This window comes from Panicum virgatum, chromosome 5K (genome assembly GCF_016808335.1).
Source record: "Panicum virgatum strain AP13 chromosome 5K, P.virgatum_v5, whole genome shotgun sequence".
NCBI classification, from domain to species: Eukaryota; Viridiplantae; Streptophyta; class Magnoliopsida; order Poales; family Poaceae; genus Panicum; species Panicum virgatum.
In genome coordinates this window covers 51503237-51525856 of record NC_053140.1, presented here as the reverse complement: position 1 = coordinate 51525856, position 22620 = coordinate 51503237, and the positions used below count along the sequence as shown (strand labels likewise).

Here is a 22620-nt window from a genome sequence, read left to right as displayed (position 1 = left end):
ACCACTAGCTCGGAGGTGGGAGAGCGGTGAAGAACCAAGCCGAAGCCAACAGTGCCACGGACGTAGCGGAGGAGATGCTTCAGTGCAGTAAGGTGAGACTCTCGGGGATCATGCATGTGAAGACAGACCTGCTGAACGGCTTAGGTGAGTTCCGGTCAGGTGAAGGTGAGGTACTGCAAGGCACCGACGAGGCTCCGGTAGGCAGTAGGATCAGCCACGGGATCACCCAGATCAGCAGACAGCTTCACCTGAGTATCGATAGGAGTGGAGCATGGCTTGCAATCAGTCATCCCAGCCCACTCCACAATATCGAGTGCATACTGCCGCTGGTGAAGGAACAGGCCAGACGGGCGAGTCTCAACAGTAACGCCTAAGAAGTGGTGGAGCTGACCAAGATCCTTCATAGCAAACTCCTGCTGCAGAGAGGAGATAATGCGCTCAAGCGACTGCTGACTGGAGGCGGTGAGCACAATATCATCAACATAGAGCAGCAGGTAGGCAGTCTCATCCCCTCGGCGGTAGATGAATATAGAAGTGTCAGCCTTGGCCTCGGTGAAGCCCAAAGTCAGCAAGAACGTGGCGAACCGAGAGTACCAAGCTCGAGGAGCCTGCTTCAGATCATAGAGGGACTTGTTGAGCCAGCAGACCATATACAGACGACTCGAATCCACAAATCCCGCTGCCTGAGAGCAGTAGACAGTCTCTGATAGAGTGTCATGAAGAAACGCATTCTTCACATCCAGCTGGTGCACAGGCCAAGGGCGAGATAGCACAAGCGAGAGGATTGTGCGCACAGTAGCAGCCTTCACCACTGGACTGAAGGTCTCATCATAGTCCACACCAGGCCGCTGAGTGAAACCCTGGAGAACCCAACGAGCCTTGTAGCGCTCCAGTGTGCCATCAGCCCGACGCTTATGCGTCCAGATCCACTTGCCGGTGACCACATTGCAACCAGACGGACGCGGCACGAGGTCCCACGTCTGGTTGGCAAGCAGAGCCGCGTACTCCTCTTCCATCGCGCAACGCCAGTGAGGATCCGCCAAGGCGTCGCGGACAGAGAAGGGTATCGGAGAGACCCGTGGCTCTCCCTCGGTGGCAGAGAGATTCGCGGCCAGAGACGCCATCCGCCGATTCACCATGGGATGGATATGCCGAGGATCCCGATGGATGACTGGCGGGTGGTACACAGCCGGCTCGACTCGAGAGCGAGTCGGCGGAGGCGGCGGCGGCTCCGGTGTAGATGGTGGCGGCGGCGACTCCGGTGTAGGCACCGCAGGAGCCTCCGGGGCCGGAGGCGGCGCCGGTGCCGGCGCCGAATGACACCGGTACACCTGCACCGGCTGAGCGTACCGCACAAGTGCAGGGGGAGGCACCGGGGCCGCGTGTGGCGCAGCAGGGATCACCGGAAGTGGTGTCGGTGTGCCAGGAAAACCTACAGGTAAAGGACAGACAGGAAAAGGTGGCTGAACCACCGGGTCAGTCAAAAATAGAGACTCCAGCTCGGGGTCAGGAGAAGGTGTGGAGGAGGTGGAGTAGGGGAAATCCGACTCGTTAAACACGACGTGTCGGGAGATCAGGACGCGGCAAGAGGTGAGGTCAAAGCATCGGTACCACTTGTGGTCAGAGGAGTAACCAAGGAACACACAACGAGTCGAGCGTGGCGCCAGGTTGTGAGAAGCAGTGGCGGAGATGTTAGGGTAATATGCACACCCGAAAACCCGAAGGTGGTCATAGCGAGGAGGGGTACCGAAAAGAGCGTGGTGTGGAGTGGGAGCAGGAGAAGCAGTGGATGGAAAACGGTTGAGCAAGTAGGTGGCGGTGTGGAGGCTCTCAGCCCAGAAGCGCGGGGGCAGAGAGGCCTGGATCAGAAGAGTGCGCACGACGTCGTTCATCGTGTGAATCATCCGCTCAGCCTTGCCGTTCTGAGGAGAGGTATACAGACAAGACATATGAAGCTGAACACCCCGAGAGAGGAAGAAGGAATGGGAGGTGGAGTTATCGAACTCACGCCCGTTGTCACACTGGATGGCCTTAATGGTGAGGCCGACCTGAGTGGACACCCAGGCAAAGAAGCGGAGGAGGGTGGGGAAGGTCTTAGACTTGGCGCGCAAAAGAAAAGTCCAAGAGTAATGAGAAAAATCATCAGCCACGACAGATAGTATTTATAGCCAGACATGCTGAGTACAGGAGATGTCCACAGGTCACAGTGAACAAGATCAAAGGCATGTGCAGCATGCGAAGAAGAAGAAGAAAAATAAAGTCGGACATGATGATCTAACTGGCACGTATGACAGAGGTGCTCAGCAGGAGCCCTAGTACATAGAACATCGGTACTACGACTGAGCTGAGCCAAAACGTCGTGGCCGGGGTGACCAAGCCGGTGGTGCCAGGTGGTGGAAGAAGGCGTCACGCCAAAAGCAGCAGACGAAGAAGAAGTCGAAGGTGGAGCAGCGGAAGCAGGAAGTCGAAGAGTGTAAAGGGGCCCCGAGCTGTCACATTAGAGGAGCGGACGCCCACAGTAAGACCAGAAGAGTCAAATTCAATGGAACAAGAATTATCAGCAGTAAACTGGCGAATGGAAAGAAGGTTGTGAACCATCTGAGGAGCAACAAGGACATTGGGAAGACGAAAAGAACCAGGAGCAGAACCCACGACGGTGACAGGAAGGCAAGACCCATCACCAACCATGATGGAAGAAGGACAAGAGGGGTGTGGGGCCGGACAGAAGAGATGATACTGGCATCTGGGGTGGTGTGGAAGGAGACACCCGAGTCGGCGATCCACTCAGTGCTGACCGGCGGCGTCAGCCCCATGGTGCTGAAGGACTGCGCCAGTGCGGCCTGGCCCCACCCCCAGGCCAGGTCGGCTGCTGGCTGGGCTGAGTGGACGGGGTCTAGGACGGCGCGAATATGGGGGCAGCACCGGTGAACATGGCCGCCGGCTGGAGCTGAGGACGAGCCCCCCCCCCCCCGCGCCCGCCCGGAACCCTGGAACAGCCACATCGAGATGCGCCCTGACCATGGGTTGCTGAAAGATGGCCAGGGCGTACCTCCAGGGGCAGGGGCAGGAGCCGGAGTCGGCGCACCCTGACGGCCCCCACCAGTACCGGTACCCCTAGAAGCAGGGCCACTAGTACCACCACCACCCCGTCCTCCCCCCCCCCCCCGTCGACGTCCACGCCCCCCAACATCGGGTCTGCCCGGTGGGAGCAGCACCAAGGAGGGAGGTGGCAGGAGCGGCGGAGGAAGCCGGTGGAGCAGCAATGAGCGCGGTGGGGTGGACGAGGACGATCTAGGCACGAGACCCCTGGTGATCTCCTCGAGGACGAGGTCGTCCCGGACCTGTATGAAGGAGGGAAAGGGCCTCTGGCAGGTGATCCATGTCTTCAGGTGGTCATAGGTGCTGCTCAGGCCCCACATGACATTGAGCACCAAGACCCGATCGGACACCAGACACCCAAGGTCGTGAAGAGCATCAGCCATGCCCTTCATCCGCCGGCAGAACTCACCAATGGAGAGGTCACCCTGCTCGAAGGTGCGGAAGGTGGCGTCGAGCTGGAGAGCGTGGAACTCGGTATTGCCGAGGAACTGCCCCTCGAGCGCCAGCCAGACCTGTCGCGCGGTGCCACCGTGGGTCATGATGAGGTCCTGAAGATCTAGGGAGATGGTCCCAAAGATCTAGGATATGGTGATGCTGTCGCGGTGCAGCCACACCACATCCCGCGCCTCGATCGTCGTGTCGAGGAGGACGTGGTCGTCGAGGGCATAACAGCGGAGGACGAGCAGAACCTGGTCTCGCCAGCGTCCGTAAGAGGAGGATGTGGGGTCGAGGAGGACGGTAACCAGGGCCCTGATGTTCTGGACGCCGGTGGCCTGGAGGTGGAGCTAGGCGACCATGGGGTCTGTCGGGTCGTGCCGAGGTCCAGATCCAGGGGGCGGGGCCTGGTGGGAAGAGGAGGCGCCGTGCTCGGGGTCGACGGGCTGCTGGCCGTAGGAGACACGGAAGTAGTGCTCCGCCACGGCAACTCGGAGGGTGAGAGCATCGGCCGTGGCGCGCTCGCGCTCCCAAGCGAGGGCAGCCACGCAGACCCGCTCCTGGGCCGCCAAAGCCTCTGACTTGGCGGCGACGAGGGCCGCGACGAGAGCGGCGTCGGCCTGCTGCCCTCGGAGAGCGGCGGCGACGAGCGGCACATCCGCGGGCGCCATCCCGAGTCCAGACCACGTGGGAGTGGGCACGGTTGGCGCGGGGAGGATCTCAGGAAGGGCGGCATCGGCAGCAGGCTGCTTGCCGGCAGCGACGGCAGCGCGGTGGGCGGCGGCGGCTTGGGCGGCCTGGACGGCAGTAGCAGCCCCGGCACCAGCGCCCCCCGCGCCTTGGGCGGCCTGCGCGGCGGCCACAGCAGCACCATCAGCCACAGGCCCCTGCGGCATGGCCGGTTGTTGCAGCGGCCCCTGCGGCGGCGCCTGCAGGGCGGCGGCTGCACTCCCCGCGCCCGCGCCCGTGCCCGCGGCGGCGGCGGGGGCTGCACGACCAGGGCCACGGCGGCGGGATCCGGCGGCGGCCTGGTCCAGGCAGGGGCACGAGCAAGGGAGGAGGTGGGAAGGGGAGGGAAGGAGGAGAGAGGAGGAGGGCCGGCGGCGGCTGTTGGGGTAGGGAGGAGAGAGGAAACTAGGCTGATACCATGTAGGAAGGAAATAATTAGATATATTCCTCCAAACCCTAGAAGGTTGAGGTATATAGTTCCTATACATAGGCTTTTAGATGAGCCTCTATATATGGGCTCAATATACACCAACATTGTGGTCGTCCTGCATTTGCAGTTTCTTCTTGTATGGGGCTTCTCTGCTAAAACGAGTGATTTCTTTGTTTCCTTCTGCGTATGCTAATGATGAATCCTGTATACTGTTTTAAGGAGTACTCAGAGTAAGATATTTGGATATGTTAAATTTCTTAAAGGATTTCTGCAGTCCAGTTACCTCTCCTTAAAAAACTAAAAATTTGTTAACTTACCGTTCTGAAGATGTGAGGACCCTGCAAGCGTCTGCCTGAAACTGCACTCCACAGGAGGCAGCAACTGTGCGTACGAGAATGCGGTGGACTACGCCGCCGGCAAGTTCACGTCCGTGGGCATAGCCTCTAACCCCACACTGCCCCGCACCAAGCTCATACGCTGCGCCGGCGAGGCCGTCTTCTTCCATCACGGCGGGCATCTCAGGATTCGTAATCTGTGGGCAGCTCAGGATTCGTAATCTACAAATCAACCAATGAAGAAGAGATGCATTTTATTCAAAAAAACGAAGAGATGCATTTCTTGTAAGAGCAGGTTTAATGATGGGCAGGAAGCGGGCTGTATCCGACGTGGAGGATAAAGAAACAAGGAGAGAGAAGTGCGCGGGCGTTTGGTGACGCTCCCGCTCGATGCTGGTGCAGACGTGCTCGCGCGGTCGTTATTGGCTGAAGAAGATGTGGTGCATTAAATTTTGGTGGGGCCCATCACAAATGTGTGTCACCTCATCGCGTGTCTCAGCCGGCTGCTGGCGAAATTAGTAAACCTGCTCTAATCTTGTCAGCCGAAATTCTCACCGTCTCTTGGGGCTCTGACCATCCTCGGTCCAGGGGAGCTGGACGGCCATGAGGTCCCAAGGAGGAGGACATGCGGCGAGCTGGTGGCAGACCGCAAATGTCAAAGATCACACCCACGGTATAACGCCTCCTCCATCGGTCGGCGACGTTGCCGGCTAAATCAATTATTTAATCGATGAACAGTTCGGGAACATCCGCGCTAGCCGCGCCCACCGCCCAGCGATAGCACTCTCCTCCTTACCACGCATGCATTCCCAGGTGCTGCTGCTACTGTGCTGGCTGGTGAGGTCGCCGGTACCAGCTGCAACCGCTGGAGGAGGCCTAAAGCGACCGCGCACGCTTTATAACATTTGCGCGGTCGCCGGAGTTTGGGGAGGGAGTTGTCGAGGTTTTTTGCGGCCTCCGGGATTAAAATGTGGAGGGAGGGGGTGGTAGGGACTAGGGAGGCTCAGTAGTGGTAGCAGATTGAGGGGGCAGCGCGGCGAGGCAACAGGAGCCGCCAGTCGCAGATGGTTGGGAAGACAACTGCTGGACCAGGCACTAGGCGGGAGAGCGCAAGAAGTCGTCGGAGACGGGAGCCGCCTGAGACGAAGGTAGCAATGGCAGGGCAGAGCTGGGCATGGCCCATGCCTAGAGTCACTCAGTGGACAATATTTGCTAGTTGGGCTGAACCACTTATGCTATAGTAGCTACAGCATGGGGAAATTGGCCCAACGCCTAGGACCATGGCCCTAGTTGCCCTAGGCTTATATCCGCCACTGGCAGGTGGTGGCGGCGAGCTGCTCATGAGCAGCGGGTGGGCCTTCTGCGACGCACTCCCACTCTCACAGTCGCGAGTCGCGATTCCGAGCAGTGATAGTGCTCCGGGGATTTTTTTTTAGAAATATGCCTTTATATTTGCATATAACTACTACATTGGACCTCGGTCTAATCTTTATAAAATATTCTCTAATATTTATATATAACACCTTAATTTGGATCGCGATTATAGAAAGTCCGCCAGTGGGCACGTGGCCGAATGTCACGGTGGCGATTGGACAAGCCAAGAAGAAAGAGGCCGGCGTGGCCGCCGGCGCCATTGTCAAGGAGAGAGGCTAGGAGCTAGAGGGAGGAGTGCGGAGGCCGCCGTGTCTATTTATCACGCGCGCGGGTGGGAGCCGTCGCGTCGCAGAAGGCGCCGGCGCCCCCTGCTCATCTTCTTCCTCGAGCAGGGGGTTGGGGGACGGCCGCTGGCGGGGTTGCAAGCTAGGGAAGGGGGAGGGTTGGTCGGGGAGGGGTGGTAGGTGGGCGGAGCGGCCGCCGGTGAGGTCGCCGGCGGCCGGGGTGGGGGAGGGCGACGGCGGCCTTTAGGTTCCGGGTTGCCGGGGCTCCAATGGCCACCGGACCTAGAGGAAGGGGCCGGGGGTGGCGGCGGCCCGGCGGCGAAGGCGGTTCGGCCGGCGGAGGGCGCGGCGACGCGGGAGCGCCGCCGGCCGGGCGGGGGCGGACCTCCGGTGGGCGGTGCCGGCGGCAGGGGTGAAGAGAAGACGACGCGGCGGTGGCTAAGCGGCACGGTGGCGGGCTCGGTTAGCGTGGCGGCGGTGGAGGGCGGCGGCAGGGGAGGCGGGGGCGGCGCTCGATTCTGCGATTGGACGCCTTTCAATTGCAGATGGCGATGAATAGACGCCCCCGTGCGGAGGCCGGGCAAAGCCCGGCGGGGACCTTCGCCGACGCATGCGACTGGACGCGATTCCGTCGCAGAAGCCGCCCGGCTGCCTTCCACCGCCATCCCCGGCGCGTCGGTAGGAAATCGGCGTGTGAACGTTAACGAATGGTGAAGGGAAAAGGCAGCCAAGTCCGAGCCGCAGAGGGACAGGGGAGCTGGTCTGGGATTTTATTTAGAAAATAAATCCTTGGTTGTTCACGATGATGAAAGTTTCTATAAATTAAAATTGGAGTAGTAGATGTCCTTGCCGTCCGGCCCACTGGCCCGCTACGAAACCGAACGCTGATCTGGCTCGGCCCAGGTAGCATCGTCATCGACTCATTGCGCGGAAGGTTGAATACGAGTCGGTGGCTCGGTGCACAACACACCGTGCCACGGTCGGAGACGGTCTCACGGTCACGGAGCATAAATCATCGTTGATCAAAAGGTTCTTGACGTGATTCGCCGGCGTTTGCATCTCCATCCCCATCGACGGAGTAGACATCTCCGCCGGCATCTGCACGCAACCGGCGGCGCGCGGCATGGCGGATCACCACCCTCTGCGGCGGTGGAAGCGCTTCCTCCCGGCCTTCGGCGCGATCGAGGCCGCGATCGAGGCCGCCGGGCCGGGCGCCTCCTCCCGCGACGAGTTCCGGCGCGCGAGGTGCGGCGTCGTGGAGAGGCTCTGCGACACGTCGGACGAGGCCGAGCGGGACGAGCTGTGCCGGGACCTCGACCGCGCCATGGTCCAGTCGCTCCTGGCGCTGCAGGCGGTCCCGGTCGCGCCGGCGGCGCTGGCGAGGACGGAGCTCGTCCCGGCCGTTCGCGCCCTGAGGAGCCACGAGTGCGAGCGTGTCCGTGCCCTAGCGAGCGACATCGTGTGCGGGTGGAGGGCGGCGGCGGAGGGCGACCTCGTGAAGGTCAGAGCGGCCTCGGACAAGCTAGCCCAAATCGTAGTTCCGCCATCAGCGGAGAGGAAGACGACCCCTCCGGCCGCCACCGGCGGTGCCAGCTCCGGACGCGGCGCGCCGCGCTCGCCTGTTGGCGCGAACGCGAAGGCAGCAGGGAAAAAGGAGGTGGCGGCGCTCGCTGTCGGCACCAGACGCGGCGAGCGTGTCGAGTCGATAAGGAACACGTCGCGAGCAGTCACCGCCAGCGCGGGCAGCAACGCTAACCGCTCGCCAACAAGGGTTCCGGAACCGGCGCCGGCGAGCAAGAAGACGGCGCTTGCCGTTGCCACCACCGCGCGCAGCGTCCGTCTCGAGGCGAACAAGGTTTCGGCCACGACGTCGCGCGACAGCTCCGGCAGCGGCGACCGTGACGTGTCCTGCATCGACGACGACAGGATCCAAGCGTCCAAGCGCCGGCTCCGGGAGGGCTACCGGGAGGAAGCCGACGCGAAGCGGCAGCGCAAGGTCCAGGTCCTCAAGGTGCCGGAGACGGCGGCGGCGAGGCAGGGAGAGCGGAAGCAGCATCCTGTCATGAGAGAGCGGAGCCGGGTGAGGTACGCGAGCTCGGTCACGGCGAAAAGAGGCGTTGCTAGATAGGTTGTACCTTGTACACTACACGGTGTCAATCAGGTATCAGCCCATGGGAAAGATCTGGCAACCAACAACGATCCGAACTCAAGTTTCTATAAGTAAACAAGAGATGTGATGGGTTATCACTGTGTGCAGACTTTACAAGGTTGAAACGGAAATGAAGAAAAAGTTTGAAACTTAGTCTTCTGGCTTTTCTTTGTTTTATAACTTCTTTTCTTGTTCTGTGAAATCTCTTATTTGAAGTTTAGAGTTTAAAAACTCTTGTAACGTTGTGAATGTTCAAAGCTGGAATTTTTCTATATCTAAAAAAAATCAGCCCATGGGCCCTCACTTCTGTTCAGCAGCCCGGACACGACGGGCCAGCCGAGCTCACGCTGGTGCATGCCCGATTGCCCGCAACGAGTAACGTCCTCGCCGCACCCAGCTCATCTGTGGTTAAACGCGACAGCTCACTTCCCTTGTCGTCTTAGCGCGTCACCAGGATCTGCCTCTTACCGTGGCCGTAGAAAAGGTAACCGTGGGAGACTGGGAGGCGTAGGGTCGGCACATCCTCGACGGCACTAGCTAGCTCCCTTGCAGATCGAGGCCATGGCGGGCGACAGCCTCCGCGTGCTCCTGGTCCTCCTCGTCGTGCAGGTCTGCCTGCTCGTGGCGATGGCGGCGTCGGCGGTGCACGGCAGGCCGGGGCCCGGGCCGGGGCCTGTGGCCGTGGACACGACGCCGGCGTGCTGCCTCTACAACCCCGACTGCTGCCAGGTCGACGCCGGCGACAAGCCCTGACCCGTGGGTTGCCGCCGTCTCTCCTCCCGGTGTTCTAGCGTGATCGGTAGCAGTAGGGTGATAGAGATTGTTGTTTGGATGCACGGATGCAGTGCTGAACTGTTGATGTTTTAGCTCCGTCATTGTACTGATCGCTTGCCTAATAAAATGGGATGGATGAGTTCGGTTTCAGATCAGGTTTTTCTTTCTGCAGCTCGTTTCTGTTATCTGAACAAAGTTATGTGACCGAGCGAGGCTGATTCTGAAGGTTTAGTTTAGAAAGATAAGTTCTGACACATGCTGCGTGGATTCTACACTTGCAGATTGCAATTCTGATGATTTTGCTAATCATGCTATGCTTCTCTGTTATGCTGCTGTTACATCACGATTTCCTTTCCTCATCCTTATGATTTTAGCCGACGATGGCGAACGTGGTTCTGATCCAAGTGGAAAGTTGTATTTTTCTATTGCTGTAGGTAGAAAAGTTGTTTTATTTACTTTCTTGCTTGGCTATCTTTTTTCTATTTTTTTTCCTGCTATAACAACAAAACATGCAGAGTCCCCGTGATCTCCATAACAGCAATTTGCAATCTGTGACTTTGAGTAATCTAGTGCGTGAGTAACTCTTTCGATAAGAACGTGTAATCTCTAATTTTGCAGACTTGATGTCAATAGAGGAGCTTCTTTGTTCATTTCTGCAAACAGGGAGAAGACTAAATTACAGGGAAATAGTGACGATTGACGTGTTTTACAGGCAAAACTAAAAAAACAAACAAACTAAAGTTGGTAAGCAAACAAGAACCAGCATCAGGTGTATAAGAAAAGTATAGGACATGACAAATAGTAATCGTAAATAACCTATATATGAACAAAAGCTGGAACACAACTTAAAAGTTTAAAAAAAATCAGAAATCAGGCTAGAACCATATCAGAATTGTTGCGAACTAACTTCACTGGGATAGCAGGAACGTAGGAAAACTGATATATATTAGTGAAGTTTACAGTTTGAACGCCTCATGATACGGAGTATATATACATATCATTCTTATTCTTATATATATAATAGGGCCTTTCTCATAGTTATTTCAGTATCGACATAGTCCAAAACACTGAAGCATATCCACGAGCAACATTAACACCAGCACATAACTTTTGACATACCAAGACAAACAAGGGAAATTTCAACCTCATGCACAGCTCAACTCAAAAGGTGGGAAGAAAAATACTGTAACAACATGTTTTAGCATATGAAAGCCACATGAACATTCTCATCACTGCAGTAAAGCCCAGGCTGCTGAGTGTAACCTTGCTTAGACAGCATCTCACGTGCTTTCATCACTAGATCCTTATTTGTCACCTTCCCGTGCTTGCCTGCAAGAATAGTTTGTATAGCATTGCTGAGAGCACCAAATGAGACACCCTGCGGTGTGGTTGCATCGGCAGATGTTTGGTTGGTTTGGCACCCACTGATCAGAATTCCATTGTTGGGTGCCCAGGACTTAGTCCCAGCATACACCTCATCAACACTGTGAACCTCTTGCTCTAAGGCTGGCTTGAAAGCTTCCTCCTCATTGCCTTCAAGCTTAGCCTTCAGGAACTCCTGAGCAAGGGCACCAACCATGCCCATGACACCACCACTACCACCATGCTCACCTGACTGGCCCTGATGGAACTTTCCGAGCATGACTTTCATGAACTTCTTTATCTTTGGGCTTGCATCATCACCAAAGATGTTGAACAGTGTCATCCGGATTGAACCTACATCAATGTCATCCTTTCCAGTTTGTTCCTTGAGCATTTCTATCAGTGTTGATAGTGGTAGCGAGCGGTTTTTGATACGGCCATCCCCACTCGGCTGTTCAGAAGCCTCATCCTGGTCGTCACCTCCATGGTGGCTATGGCTATGGCGGCTATGAGGGATGTGGATTCCCTCTGACTCGAACACATCGCGGACAGTCTCCTTGAGGAATGACCGGAAGCCGCTGCCAGAACCAAAATCAGGTCGCTCTTCAGGTTCACAGGACTGGGTCTTATTCTGCCTGGTGCTATTACCTATCTGCTCCTTAGCACTGTCCAGTAGGCCACCACTGTGGCAAGAGTCAGAAACTATGGTAAATAGGCAGCCATCAGGGACCTTCTGCACGAGGTCTCTAAAATCCTGATCTGCAGAACGCATGAATGTTAGGAACTTTGGTAGGTGACAGTCTTTGTTTGGACTGATCATCACAAGAATTCTATTTTCCAAATGATACAAAAATTAACATTGAAGAGATGGTTCAGGGATGAGAGTGAAATTAATGAAGTAAAAAAGATGCAAGGCATCCTAGCAAATTGACAGCAGGGATTCATCATCTAAAGTGCAATATGAAAACCCCATTTGCAACAGAAAAAGAAATAATGACAGATATAGCCCATGCTAAAAACTGGGTACCTAAAATCAGGCAAAAGCACTCCACTATCTGTAAGTAAAAACATATGGTATTTGTGGCAAGAGTTCACTTAGAATTGCATAGAACTCATTATATTTCACTGACCCTAAATGTCCAACTACTTATCACCATGTTTCAAGATTATTTGAACAACAGAGACGGCTTTCGCTCAATTGAAACCAAAAAAAAAATCCAAGACAAAAAGTTGATTAAAAGCTGATATTGCCTCCGAATTGTAACCTCATGCACCGAATCCTTGCAGCATAATATGTGCACAATGAAACAACAAAAAGGGTAACAGTTTCATCTGTTTAACTGAGTCCTGGTTTGTCTTAGTCTAAGGTCTTTGTTCAGAACTATTGTGGTTCTAGATTCAGTCAGATCATTCTAATCGGTACACATTAACATTATTAAAACAAGATGCATTTTGACTTGCCACAGCGCAAAGAGACCAATGGAAGCCTAACAAATCTTTAGCAAGTTTTCATTCAAATCACAAAGTAGCAACCAGCAATATGATGTGATGCAATTTTCAGACTGCTGACAGTCCAATCCTAGAACAGATCCACATCACATAGGCCTTGAACAATCTCTTCCACGATTGGATTCACATCTCAAGGCAGTAATAAGGCGCCAGATTAGTTACTGATCCTACCATTTCCTGATCACTTCAATAATAAGACAAGAAAAGAGGGGGGAAACGAAGCACGCAGGGGAAGAAGGTTAACGGATCACCGGTCGCACCTGTGATGAGGTTCATGTCGCATGGCACGATGCACTCGTCGTAGCCGGTGTCGTCTTGCTGGCCTGTCTCGGCGGGCAGCCGCGTGCCGTGCCCGCTGTAGTGGAAGAAGAGGAAGTCCCCAGGGCGGGCGTCGGCGACGAGGCGGGCGAGGGCGCGGCGGATGTTGGCCCCCGTGGGCTGCGGCCCCGCGCGGTCCTTGTCGGAGAGGACCCGGATGTCGTCCTCGTCGAAGCCGAAGCGGTCGACGAGGCTGCGGCGCATGCGGTCGACGTCGTTGTGGCAGCCCTTGAGCTCGGCCTTGGTGCCCGGGTAGTTGATCCCCACCAGGAGCGCGCGCTTGCGGCCGCCCATCGCGCGCCTTCACGCCGGCCGGCCGGCCTGGATCTGTCGTCGCCGGTGCGGGAGGGGGGTGGTGGGAGCAGGCGAGCAGCCGGGCGCGGGATTCGTCGGTCGGTGGTGGTCGGGGAAATGGCGTGGCCTCTTCTGGGTGGCGCGTCGCGTCAGCGTCAATCGACTGGCCTCTTGCGTTCCGATCTGACTCGTGGCGGCTCGGGATTGGTGCAGGGGCGGGGGTGGCAAAATATTTCGCCCGCCGCGTCCACTGGGTTGCCGGCTACCTTTTTTTTTTTGAGAAAACCGGGGATATTTTCATTAATTTTTCCGGTGATTTACAACCCACTTACAAAGACACCCTTGAAGGAAATAAAAATTACACACAGGTCCTTATGGTCGGCTGCCGTCAGCGCGTCGATGCGGGTTCTTTTGGGCCTGGCATTGGCATGGTGTAGATCACTGGCTGATGGCAACCTGCTTGTGTGTCGGCAGCAGGTTTACTGCGCGCAAATCGTAGAGAACTAGAAGTAGGTCTACCAAATCAAATTTTGATCTTATCTCAAAAAATCAAATTCTGATCACACCAGCTCATCTGTTTTAACCATCGAAGCTGTACCAATCATAGTCATAGGATTCGGGGTTTGAGAGTACCGTTTCTCGACCTCGAAACACTGATCCCGTCCCGAAAATACGGAGGCGTTTTCGTCCCCGTCTTATAAAAATCTCTCACGAGAATCCCGTTTCTCGACCCCGTCCCTCGATCCCATCGCCCCCGAATTTTTGTGACTATGGTACCAATAGAGGGCGTTAACAATGACTAAATTGTGGAGATTCTGAGATGCGGAATGGCAAATAAGGTCTCTCTCCCTGTAGTCTGTAGATTGGTTGTGGTGGTTATGGTCTCCTGGAGAAGACGCAGAACTTCTGGAGAATTCATGACCGATGAGTTGTTTACTTCCCACAGAAAGTTGATGTGGATAGCATGTAGTATCTGAATTTTCAACTGAAGCACGGGCCTGATTTTCCGGGGAATACCCTATCTATCTTGACAGCATGTACTAGTACTCCGTAGTTGCCATGGTTGCTACTTGAGGCATGAAATGAAAACTGCGGACACAGGTATCGGCAAGCAAGACAAAACTAGGACTGGATCCTGCTCCTCTGAATACACCTGTGAATGAGAATCATTGGTTCAGTTTCCCCCTGCATCCCGCTCTAACATTTCGACTTGCATTGTGCCTTTTCTTCTATCGCTATTGCAGTGGCGGAGAGCCGGAGAACATATCTCCTAGATGTGAGGAAGCTTGCAGGTAGGATTGATCAACCGGACTGGAACTGCACGTCATCTTTTTTTTTTAGAGAGATTGGAACTGCACGTCATCTTTTAGTTGTGTGTGAGATGGATGTGGATACTTTGTGGCTTTGTTCTTTCTTTTTCAAGGCTTTTGTTCTTATTTAAAGGACCGCTTGCCCCCTCTGCCAGCTGCATCCTGCAGGCGCTGCGTGAGCAGAGGAACCTTCCACGGGAATTCAGAAATTCTACTAGACATCAGCTAACTCATTTTGCGCGTGATCCTGAAATATCCCAAAGCAGAGGGACACCTTGGTTCCGTCCTCATTGCTGATAGGACACAAGTAACACACACGCACACAAGGATGAGGAATGATTTGTTTAGATTCAAGATTCATCACAGTCCCAATTCCAGCAACCAGAGCTCGCATCCTGCACCCATTTCCTGTTTTAGAGGCGCCGACTACAAGGTAGAAGCGAATCGGTCCTGTGCAGACCTGTGAAAGAAGAAATTTGAAGGTAGGATGAATGGATGAGTGCGGCCACACCCGCCGCCCATCACCCCATACGGCCTGACACTGCAAATACCGTGGCCTGATACTGAAAGCAGGTCATAAAAACTGCAGCCACACATACCAAGCATGCGTGGCGCGCCAGGCCATGGCATCATCACGACTCACCAAAGGCCAATCCATGCATGGAGTAAGAATCGAAACCAAACGTTCGTTCAAAAAGAATCGAAACCAAACCACTGGGCCGGTGGTGGTCCTCGTCGTTCTCCCATGGTGAGATCTCGATCCTGGGAGCAGCAGGAAGAAAAACAATGGCACTGCAGTTGCAGCTCAATCATGGAGTTTGCAGCTTGTGACCGACCAGTTCAGTCGCATCACGAGAAACCGGAGGCGGTAGCTTAACCGACCTCATAAAAACATGCAAACCACCAACCTAACAGAGAGCCACAGACCCCACGGCACAAACGATGAGAAGGAAAGCGCTGGAGAAGAAGCGCACAAACTTAACAAAGCCGCAACTGGCCGGATACGGGTGGGGGCGGCAGGCACGCGAGAAAGAACCAAGGCAGCGAGCGACGCCGCGGCGCCCCGCGCACATGCGAAGATCCCCGCGGAGGCGCGCGGAACCAAACGGATCCGAGTAAGGCCCCACCCCATAAACACAAACACATAAACGCAAAAAAATATCACATCGAATATTTTGACACATGCATGGAGTACTAAATTAAGTCTATTTACAAAAACTTTTTTGCATGGATGGGCTGTAAATCGCGAGACGAATCTAATGAGCCTACCTAATCCATAATTTGCAACAATGATGCTACAGTAACCATCTGTTAATTATTGATTAATCATGAATTAATCAACATCATTAGATTCATCTCGTGATTTACAGCCCATATATACAAAAAGTTTTGTAAATAGACTTCATTTAGTACTTCAAATTAGTAAAATTACATCGCAAAATTTTTCTGCAAAACATCGCCTAAGATGCTCAGCGACTCCATCAAGCATCAACCGACCAAGCGGGAGGGAGGGGGGAGGGGCGGGGAGACATGTCGCAACAGGAAGGAAGCATCGCACATCCGCACCAGACGAGAGAGAGCACGTACAGAGGACAGGCACAGCCTTGTTTGTAGGATCGTAGCTAGCGTTACTGTGTTATCTGTTTGTTCATCGCTGTCAGCCTGCCGATACAGTGGAGCAGGACGCGTCCAAGAAGTCGTCACACGAATCATCATCATGCATTCATGCTACGGAGATTTGGGTGCGAAATGGTAGGTGCATCATCAGAGCGTCACCACTTTTTAAAGTGCCATTTCCTCCCGCCGGCGAGCGGCCGGTCATGGCCACGGTACACGCGACGGCCTAGGCGCAGCGCAGTGCAGTGGCGGCCATCACTGGCACGCGACCGTCCGTCCTCCCATTTTGCGCGCAGCAGCACAGCACGACCACGACGAGGATGGAAGAGTGCGCGAGGCGCAGGGGTCCGTCACATGCGCCGGCAAAGCGGGCCTCCTCGTCCCCTCACCCTCGACCCTCCTGCCCTCCGTCTCTCTCCTGCACATGCGCTTGCCTGCGGCACCACATGGGCTGCCGTGAGTGCGCTGTTACCTCGCTTTAATCAGGCCAGCCCACATGCCCGGTAGCCCACACGGCCGGGTTTCTTCCCCCTCCCTAATCATCATCCCTCCCTATCCGGCCGGCTAGCTCGTCGAGAGCACAGAGGCCGCGGCGTGCAGCTCAAAGCGAGCTATAGCCTATAGCCAAGCTAGCACGCCACATGCACATGCGAGGAGCACAAGCTGCTGTAGCGCTGGTACTCACATCATCAGTAGCTGTAATCACCAAGTGGTGGTAATTGAGGGGCAATAGTTAACAGCAAGCAAGCTCCTTCATTGGCTAATTAGGATGGAGGCAGCGGTAATTAATCTACACAAGCACACTCATGACTCATCATCATACACACACACTCATGACTCATCATCATATACTACTTGAAGCTATCTTCCTTTTTTTTCTGTCCCTCTCTCATCTTGTCCTTACTCGGAGAAGTCTCGTCGTCCTCGTGTCCTGCCTGCCGGCGGCGGCTGGCTGGAGGCTGGTGGCGCGCGGCCGCCGTGGCCCGTGGTCAGAAGTAGGAATCAGTTAGCGCGGCCGGCGGCAGCGGCGGCGGAGCAGGCGCGGTGGCGCGGGCACGAGACGAGGTGGTCGTTGGTGAGGCCGACGGCCTCCATGAAGGAGTGGATGACGGTGGGGCCGACGAAGCGGTAGCCCCGGCGGACCATGTCCTTGCTGATGGACTCCGACTTGGACGTCTTCACCGGGATCTTCCGGCTGTACTTGTACCCCGGCGACAGCGGCTTGTTGTTCACGAACGCCCACACGTACTTGTCCAGCGACCCGAAGTCCCTCCGCACCTGCAATGCAACGAATCCGGAAAACACCATCTCCATCAGATTTTTGTATTGTATCCCCCTGCCGTGTAAGCTACTACCATTCGAGTATACTAGTACACGCAATTGAATACTACTAAGTACTTGGCCGATAGATTAGTTGGAGGTAGTTGCTCGGTGGTTAGTGGGAGCCGGCTGACAGTCCCGTTTTGGAAAATTGGAACCTTGTCAGCAACAGATTAACGTGCAAAGCACTGTGTGGATAGTATTGTTTTGTGAGAATGTGAAGCGAGCTTAAACTAAAAGGCGTGCCAAACAAGTGGGATTAGCATCTTTTCGTTCGTTTTCCTGCCACCAGAACGCCGCCCATTCGGAAAGGCGCCCACTCACTCTTTTTGGCTGTGTCCAGTCCAACGGCGCACTTGCCCTCTGCATCGGCAAAGTACGTGGCCACCTCCAAAGCGCGGCGCTAGCTAGCCGCTTCTTCACCGAGCTGTCTGCCAATCAGGAGCGCCAAGGATTCTGTTAGGCATCGCTTTCACTCGCTTTAACAGGTTTCGTTTCGTAGGCCTCCTCCATTCATTGACCGCCGCCTACCGTCTTTCGGTTAAGCTTCGGTTGTGAGATGGCACCGGAACCCGAACTACTACCTTGTCAGGAGGCCCAGGCGATCGAAATGCGCTACCGATTAGTACCAAAACCAACACAAGTTTTGGATTCTGATAGTGAAAAGCTCAGGTTTAGGACATTCTAATCTCGAACTCTCTGCCTCGGCGACGTAGATTTCTGACTGCGATTACCGAACGAGAGCACTGGAAGTCTGGAAGTGAGAACATGTCGATGAATTGTGCTGAATTGACTGACGGTACCTCGAGGATCCGGCAGGCGTTGTTGACGGTCCCTCTGACGGTGCCCAGGTCCAGGCCGAAGTCGGCGCTCAGCGACGCCATCTGCTTCTCGGTGTACTTGGCGACGGCGTCCACGTCGAAGCCGGAGAACGCCTCCCTGTTTGCGACCAGGCGAACACAGATTCATGAAATCAGCTCAAATGTTTCAGGAATCTAAAGCATCTGTTGACATCTACAGTTGGTGCTGCGGCTGTTCCGAACCTGTAGACGTGTCTCTTCTTCAGGATGGAAGTCCAGTCTGCCCCGACTTGCACGCCGGACAGGGTAAGCATCTCGAACAGCAACCTGCCAGCGCCAGCGCCGCGCAAACATGAGGAGACTGTTACAAAGAGCATGCGAGGAGCAGCAATGCGGAGGAGGAATGGCAACTCACTCGTCGTCGTGCACGGGCACTCCCCACTCCTCGTCATGGTACGCCACATACAGGGGGTCTGCACGCCACGGACACAGAGGAGCTGACGTTAGCGGATGGTGTCGAGCAGCAGCGTGTGGCTATGGCTTGTTGACACGACACACGAGCAGCCTGTGCAGCCTACCTGAGTAGGGCGTGATGAAGCTGCAGCGCTTCTCGTCGAGCCCGGCGGGGGAGGCGGGGACGGCCGGCTCGGCGGCGGCCGTGGCGGCGGCGGTGGCGCCGACCCTCCCCTCGACACGGGAGAAGGACGCGGTGCGGCCGTAGTGCGCGATCCGCAGCTTGCGCTGCGCCTGCGCCAGCGCGGCGTGCTCCCGCTGCGCCGCCGCGATGCTCCCCGCGGGCTCGAACGCCTCCAGCGCCGCGAACGTCACCACCGGCAGCACCGCCCCGGGCTTCCTGCTGCCCTTGGCCCTGCTCTTCTCCGCGGCCGCCGCCGCCGCCTTCGTCGCCCTCGCGGTGACCGAGGCCGGCGTCGCGGGAGGCAGCAGCGGAGCCGCCGGCGCGGCGCGGGTGGTGTTCTCGGGCGCGGGGCGCGCGGCGGCGGCATTGTTGTCGAAGGAGGCCGGCATGGAGAGCGACTTGTGCAGGGACTTCTTGAGCGGGCGCGCCCCGTCCGGCGGCGCCACGCGGTTGCCCGCCGGCTGCAGCACCGGGCGGCCGTCGATCTGGGCGACGCCCACGGTCTTGACGTTGGAGTTGCACATCCTGCCTGGACCCTGGAGGCGGCGATCGAGAGCCTTCCTTCCTTCCTCCTCGGCCCCCGGTTGGTTGGCTGGCCGGCCGGCCGGTTCTCAATCTCAAGTGGCTCTGCTTGGCAGGTGCGGTGAGCTGTGCGTTGTCCGTCTGATGAGTGAGGGTGGGATGACGAAGCGTGGGAGGCGCGAGGGCGGTATATATAAGCGAGACACGGGAGGCGGGGTGGCCGGGAAAGGAAGAGGAAGGTGGTGGGTCATGTAGGTAGGGCCGCCAGGTCACAGGTCGAGGAGACTGGCTACCTCTCCTGCGTTCTAGTACGCGCGCGCGCGCCATTGGAGGCAGGCTCCCCCCCCCCCCCCCCCCCCCCCCGGGTCCTGCAGCGAGTGCACTGCGGTGAGGCCGTCACTCTCTCACGTTCCCCGTCGGATCGAACGGGCGGGCGAGCGATGGTCGCCGGGTCGGTAGGGGACGGACGCTCGGCTGGGCTGTCAAGGCCGGGCACGTTAACGGGGCGGTAGGAAACGCGGCACACGAACCAACGGACGGACAGCGAGCGGCCGGTGAAAATGCCGCTCGCTCGTGGCTCACTGTCCCTTGAAAGTGGGCAGCGCGGCAGGAAAAATAGCCCGAGAGCCCGAGTCGTGGCCCGTCTTCTAAGGACAGCGACTTTCGCCGGTGGCAAAGAGTTATCGCGAGGAGCAGTGGCAGTAGAACTCTGAAGCCACCCGGGCGTCCGTGCGTTCTGTCAGTCGTGCGCGAGATGATTGATTGGGGGGGGGGGGGGGGGGGGGGGGCTTTTCGGTGGTTAGCGCGGTGCTCGCAACTAACTCACCTCAGGCTAATCTCAAAAAAAAAACTCACCTCAGCCTGTGGGTGTGCATGTACAGTACTTGATACCCTAAACAAGCAGGGAAGAGATAAAAATCCCGTCATGGCCGACAAAATTAAGCAGATGCGAGCCCGCTGTAATCAGGCAGGACCCAACCTCAGACAGCCGACCACCGGAGATACCTCGCTCGGTTGCTAACGAATCGAGCCCAAACAACTACGAGTTGACGGAACGTTGTGCCGCCGCCCGGCGCGCCCTGATGGCAAATAATTGTCCAGTTTGATTTGTGCTATACTAGGAACTGTAGCAATTTTAATCAACAATTAGGGATACTAAATAATAATAGTTTACAAAACTAATTTCAGAATCTCTGCGCTAGGAACTCTGAAGAATCTAATGAGATCTTTGACCGCGTGATTTGAGGATGGTTACTATCATTACTATAGTCAATTATCGATTAATTATTGTCATTAGATTCGTCGCGAAAAGTTGTATCCATCCCTTAGAAAATTTTACAAATAAATTTTATTTAGTACTCCATACATATAAAAGAAATCTGTGCTAGATAGAAATCAAACCAGCCGATGCTCTCCCGGCCGCGGCGGATCTCCGTACCTGGGCTTTCACATGCCGAGGAGCGCGTACGCGTACGGTGCACCGCGCGCGACGTGACAAGAGACGCCCTGTACCCACGCGCGCGCGGGGTCGCGCTCGCGTCGCGCACGGTTGGGCGGCCTCGGGGAAGGATCCTACTGGCAGCCGGCGCCACGCCCCCACGGACACGCCCCGTCCGTACGTATGAATGTATGATTGTGGCGGTGATCGGCCCGTGCCGGGTCCGACAAGGAAGCCATCATACACCGGCAGCCGTGGCGCGCGCCTGGCTGTCCAGTAGAGTGGGGGAGAAGGAAAGGACGGCGACCGGCGACGGCGAGCCTGGCCAGGCCGGCCGGCTGCCCACGTTCTCGCGCGCCTCTTTCGAGCTGGCAAGCGGCAGGGAATCTTGTGCTCATTCCCTCCCTGCCCCCGCCGTGCTCCGGCCAATCCACCCGCTTTCCAGTCCGTTTCCGTCGAGCCGCTCCTGCTGCTCATCACGCGGGGCCTGCTCGTTAACGCCCGGCGCCCACCCCCCCCCCCCCCCCCCCCCCCCCCCCTCGCATCATTGAAGCGATGAGCCCCGTCCCATCTAATCTGATCTACTAGTTTAATCTGATCTCCCCCGTGCCGTTGCAACTGGTCGCGATCCCAGCGGTTGTGATGGGGACGGATCATTGAGCGCGAGAAGGTAACCGACGGGCGGGGCGGCGCATCGCCCCGGAAGAATCCGCTCTGCTCTCCTCTCGCCCGTGCAGGGCAAGGGTTGGGCGTGGGGGGGATCGGACGCATCGCCGTGCTTGTCATGATACCACGCGCACATGCGTGGGGCTTCGCCGCCGGATAAAGCCCGTGACGTCGTCGTCGTCGGCTACCTCCTCCTCGTCGGTGCTCGTGTCGCGGCGAGGGAACGGGATGCGTACGGCCAGAATGCCGTGGCGGTTTCCGGATCCCGGGGCGAGCTGGCACGCGATGCGCCAAATCTGGTGGTTGGAAAACAAAGTTCTTTCTACACGCGGATGCCGCTCGCTATCCGATCTCGGTTGCTGCCAAGATGTTCGGTTCATTTCTTCCAATGGGATACATTTACTGTTTGGCGCAGCGCGATTCGGTTCTCTGAACTGGCACCTCTCTCGAACGGCAACCGGAGAAAAGGATGCCATGTTCTGGGCAGGTGCTCCGGCACTGTTGTAACAGGGCGTTAATGCGTGGCGTGTCAGCAGCGTGCGCGGTGATCTGCAGCGCCAGCGCCGTTGGTCTGGTCTTGGGGTGTCGGAGCTCTGCCTGGACCTGGAACGACGACATGGGCATCCCATTCCCATCCAACAGGGGGTGCATGCATGGAGCCACGGACACGGACCTTATGGCGCGGCAGGGACGCCATGCGCCGCCTTGCCCCTACCGCAATAAGGGAGGGCGCGGCCATCTGAATCTGATGGATGCCGCTGTGCACATCCGCAGCTAGCAGTAGCCACTAGCAGCGATGGCCGGGCCTATCTCCCCGGTGTCTGGTCATGGGTTAGCATTCCATTGCATTGCATGAACCTGATCCGACCTGGATGCGCAGGTTCGCGAGCGTCGTGCCGACTAGTCCCTACAGGTTATGTTTATGAGATTCATGCCCTTCTTGTACTGTATGATTCATACGGAGATCATGCATGCACGCAGCTCGTTCGTGACCGACTGCCCCGGGGGCCGGGGCAATTGCGAGCGGCCATGCACCAGGCAGGCCGTTCCGATACCGTCAGTGCACCGGTCGCTTTCTGAGGCACTGTTCCATGTCCTCTTCGATGGGGTTGCGATTTAACGCCGGCCGGCTGCAGGTGACAAACTAACTGGTCTGACAGATGAAAAAACTTGGGCGCTCGCCTTTTGTTTGTCACGCTGCTGTTGGATCCGTCTGCT

General features: G+C 56.5%; 2 protein-coding genes across 2 annotated transcripts; both read right to left on the bottom strand.

Annotated features, from left to right (window-relative positions):
* Positions 1–10537: 10537 nt before the first annotated feature.
* On the bottom strand, positions 10538–13287 carry LOC120708361 (metacaspase-5-like). Its single transcript, XM_039993576.1, has 2 exons — positions 12741–13287; positions 10538–11730 (listed from the first exon to the last, which is right to left on the bottom strand). Exons 1-2 carry the CDS (start codon positions 13090–13092, stop codon positions 10808–10810), a joined length of 1275 nt encoding a protein of 424 aa, XP_039849510.1. The 5' UTR covers positions 13093–13287; the 3' UTR covers positions 10538–10807.
* Positions 13288–16752: 3465 nt separating this feature from the next.
* On the bottom strand, positions 16753–19471 carry LOC120708360. Its single transcript, XM_039993574.1, has 5 exons — positions 18718–19471; positions 18555–18612; positions 18383–18466; positions 18143–18278; positions 16753–17297 (listed from the first exon to the last, which is right to left on the bottom strand). Exons 1-5 carry the CDS (start codon positions 19298–19300, stop codon positions 17022–17024), a joined length of 1137 nt encoding a protein of 378 aa, XP_039849508.1. The 5' UTR covers positions 19301–19471; the 3' UTR covers positions 16753–17021.
* Between the last annotated feature and the right edge of the window lie 3149 nt (positions 19472–22620).

Coding starts and splice junctions, on each gene's coding strand:
- LOC120708360 (XM_039993574.1), bottom strand. CDS start 19,300: ATGTGCAACTCCAACGTCAAGACCGTGGGCGTCGCCCAGATCGACGGC. Junction 18,613..18,717: donor CTTCATCACGCCCTACTCAG/GTAGGCTGCACA, acceptor CGTGGCGTGCAG/ACCCCCTGTATGTGGCGTAC. Junction 18,279..18,382: donor AAGAAGAGACACGTCTACAG/GTTCGGAACAGC, acceptor GGTCGCAAACAG/GGAGGCGTTCTCCGGCTTCG.
- LOC120708361 (XM_039993576.1), bottom strand. CDS start 13,092: ATGGGCGGCCGCAAGCGCGCGCTCCTGGTGGGGATCAACTACCCGGGC. Junction 11,731..12,740: donor CGACATGAACCTCATCACAG/GTGCGACCGGTG, acceptor TGCGTTCTGCAG/ATCAGGATTTTAGAGACCTC.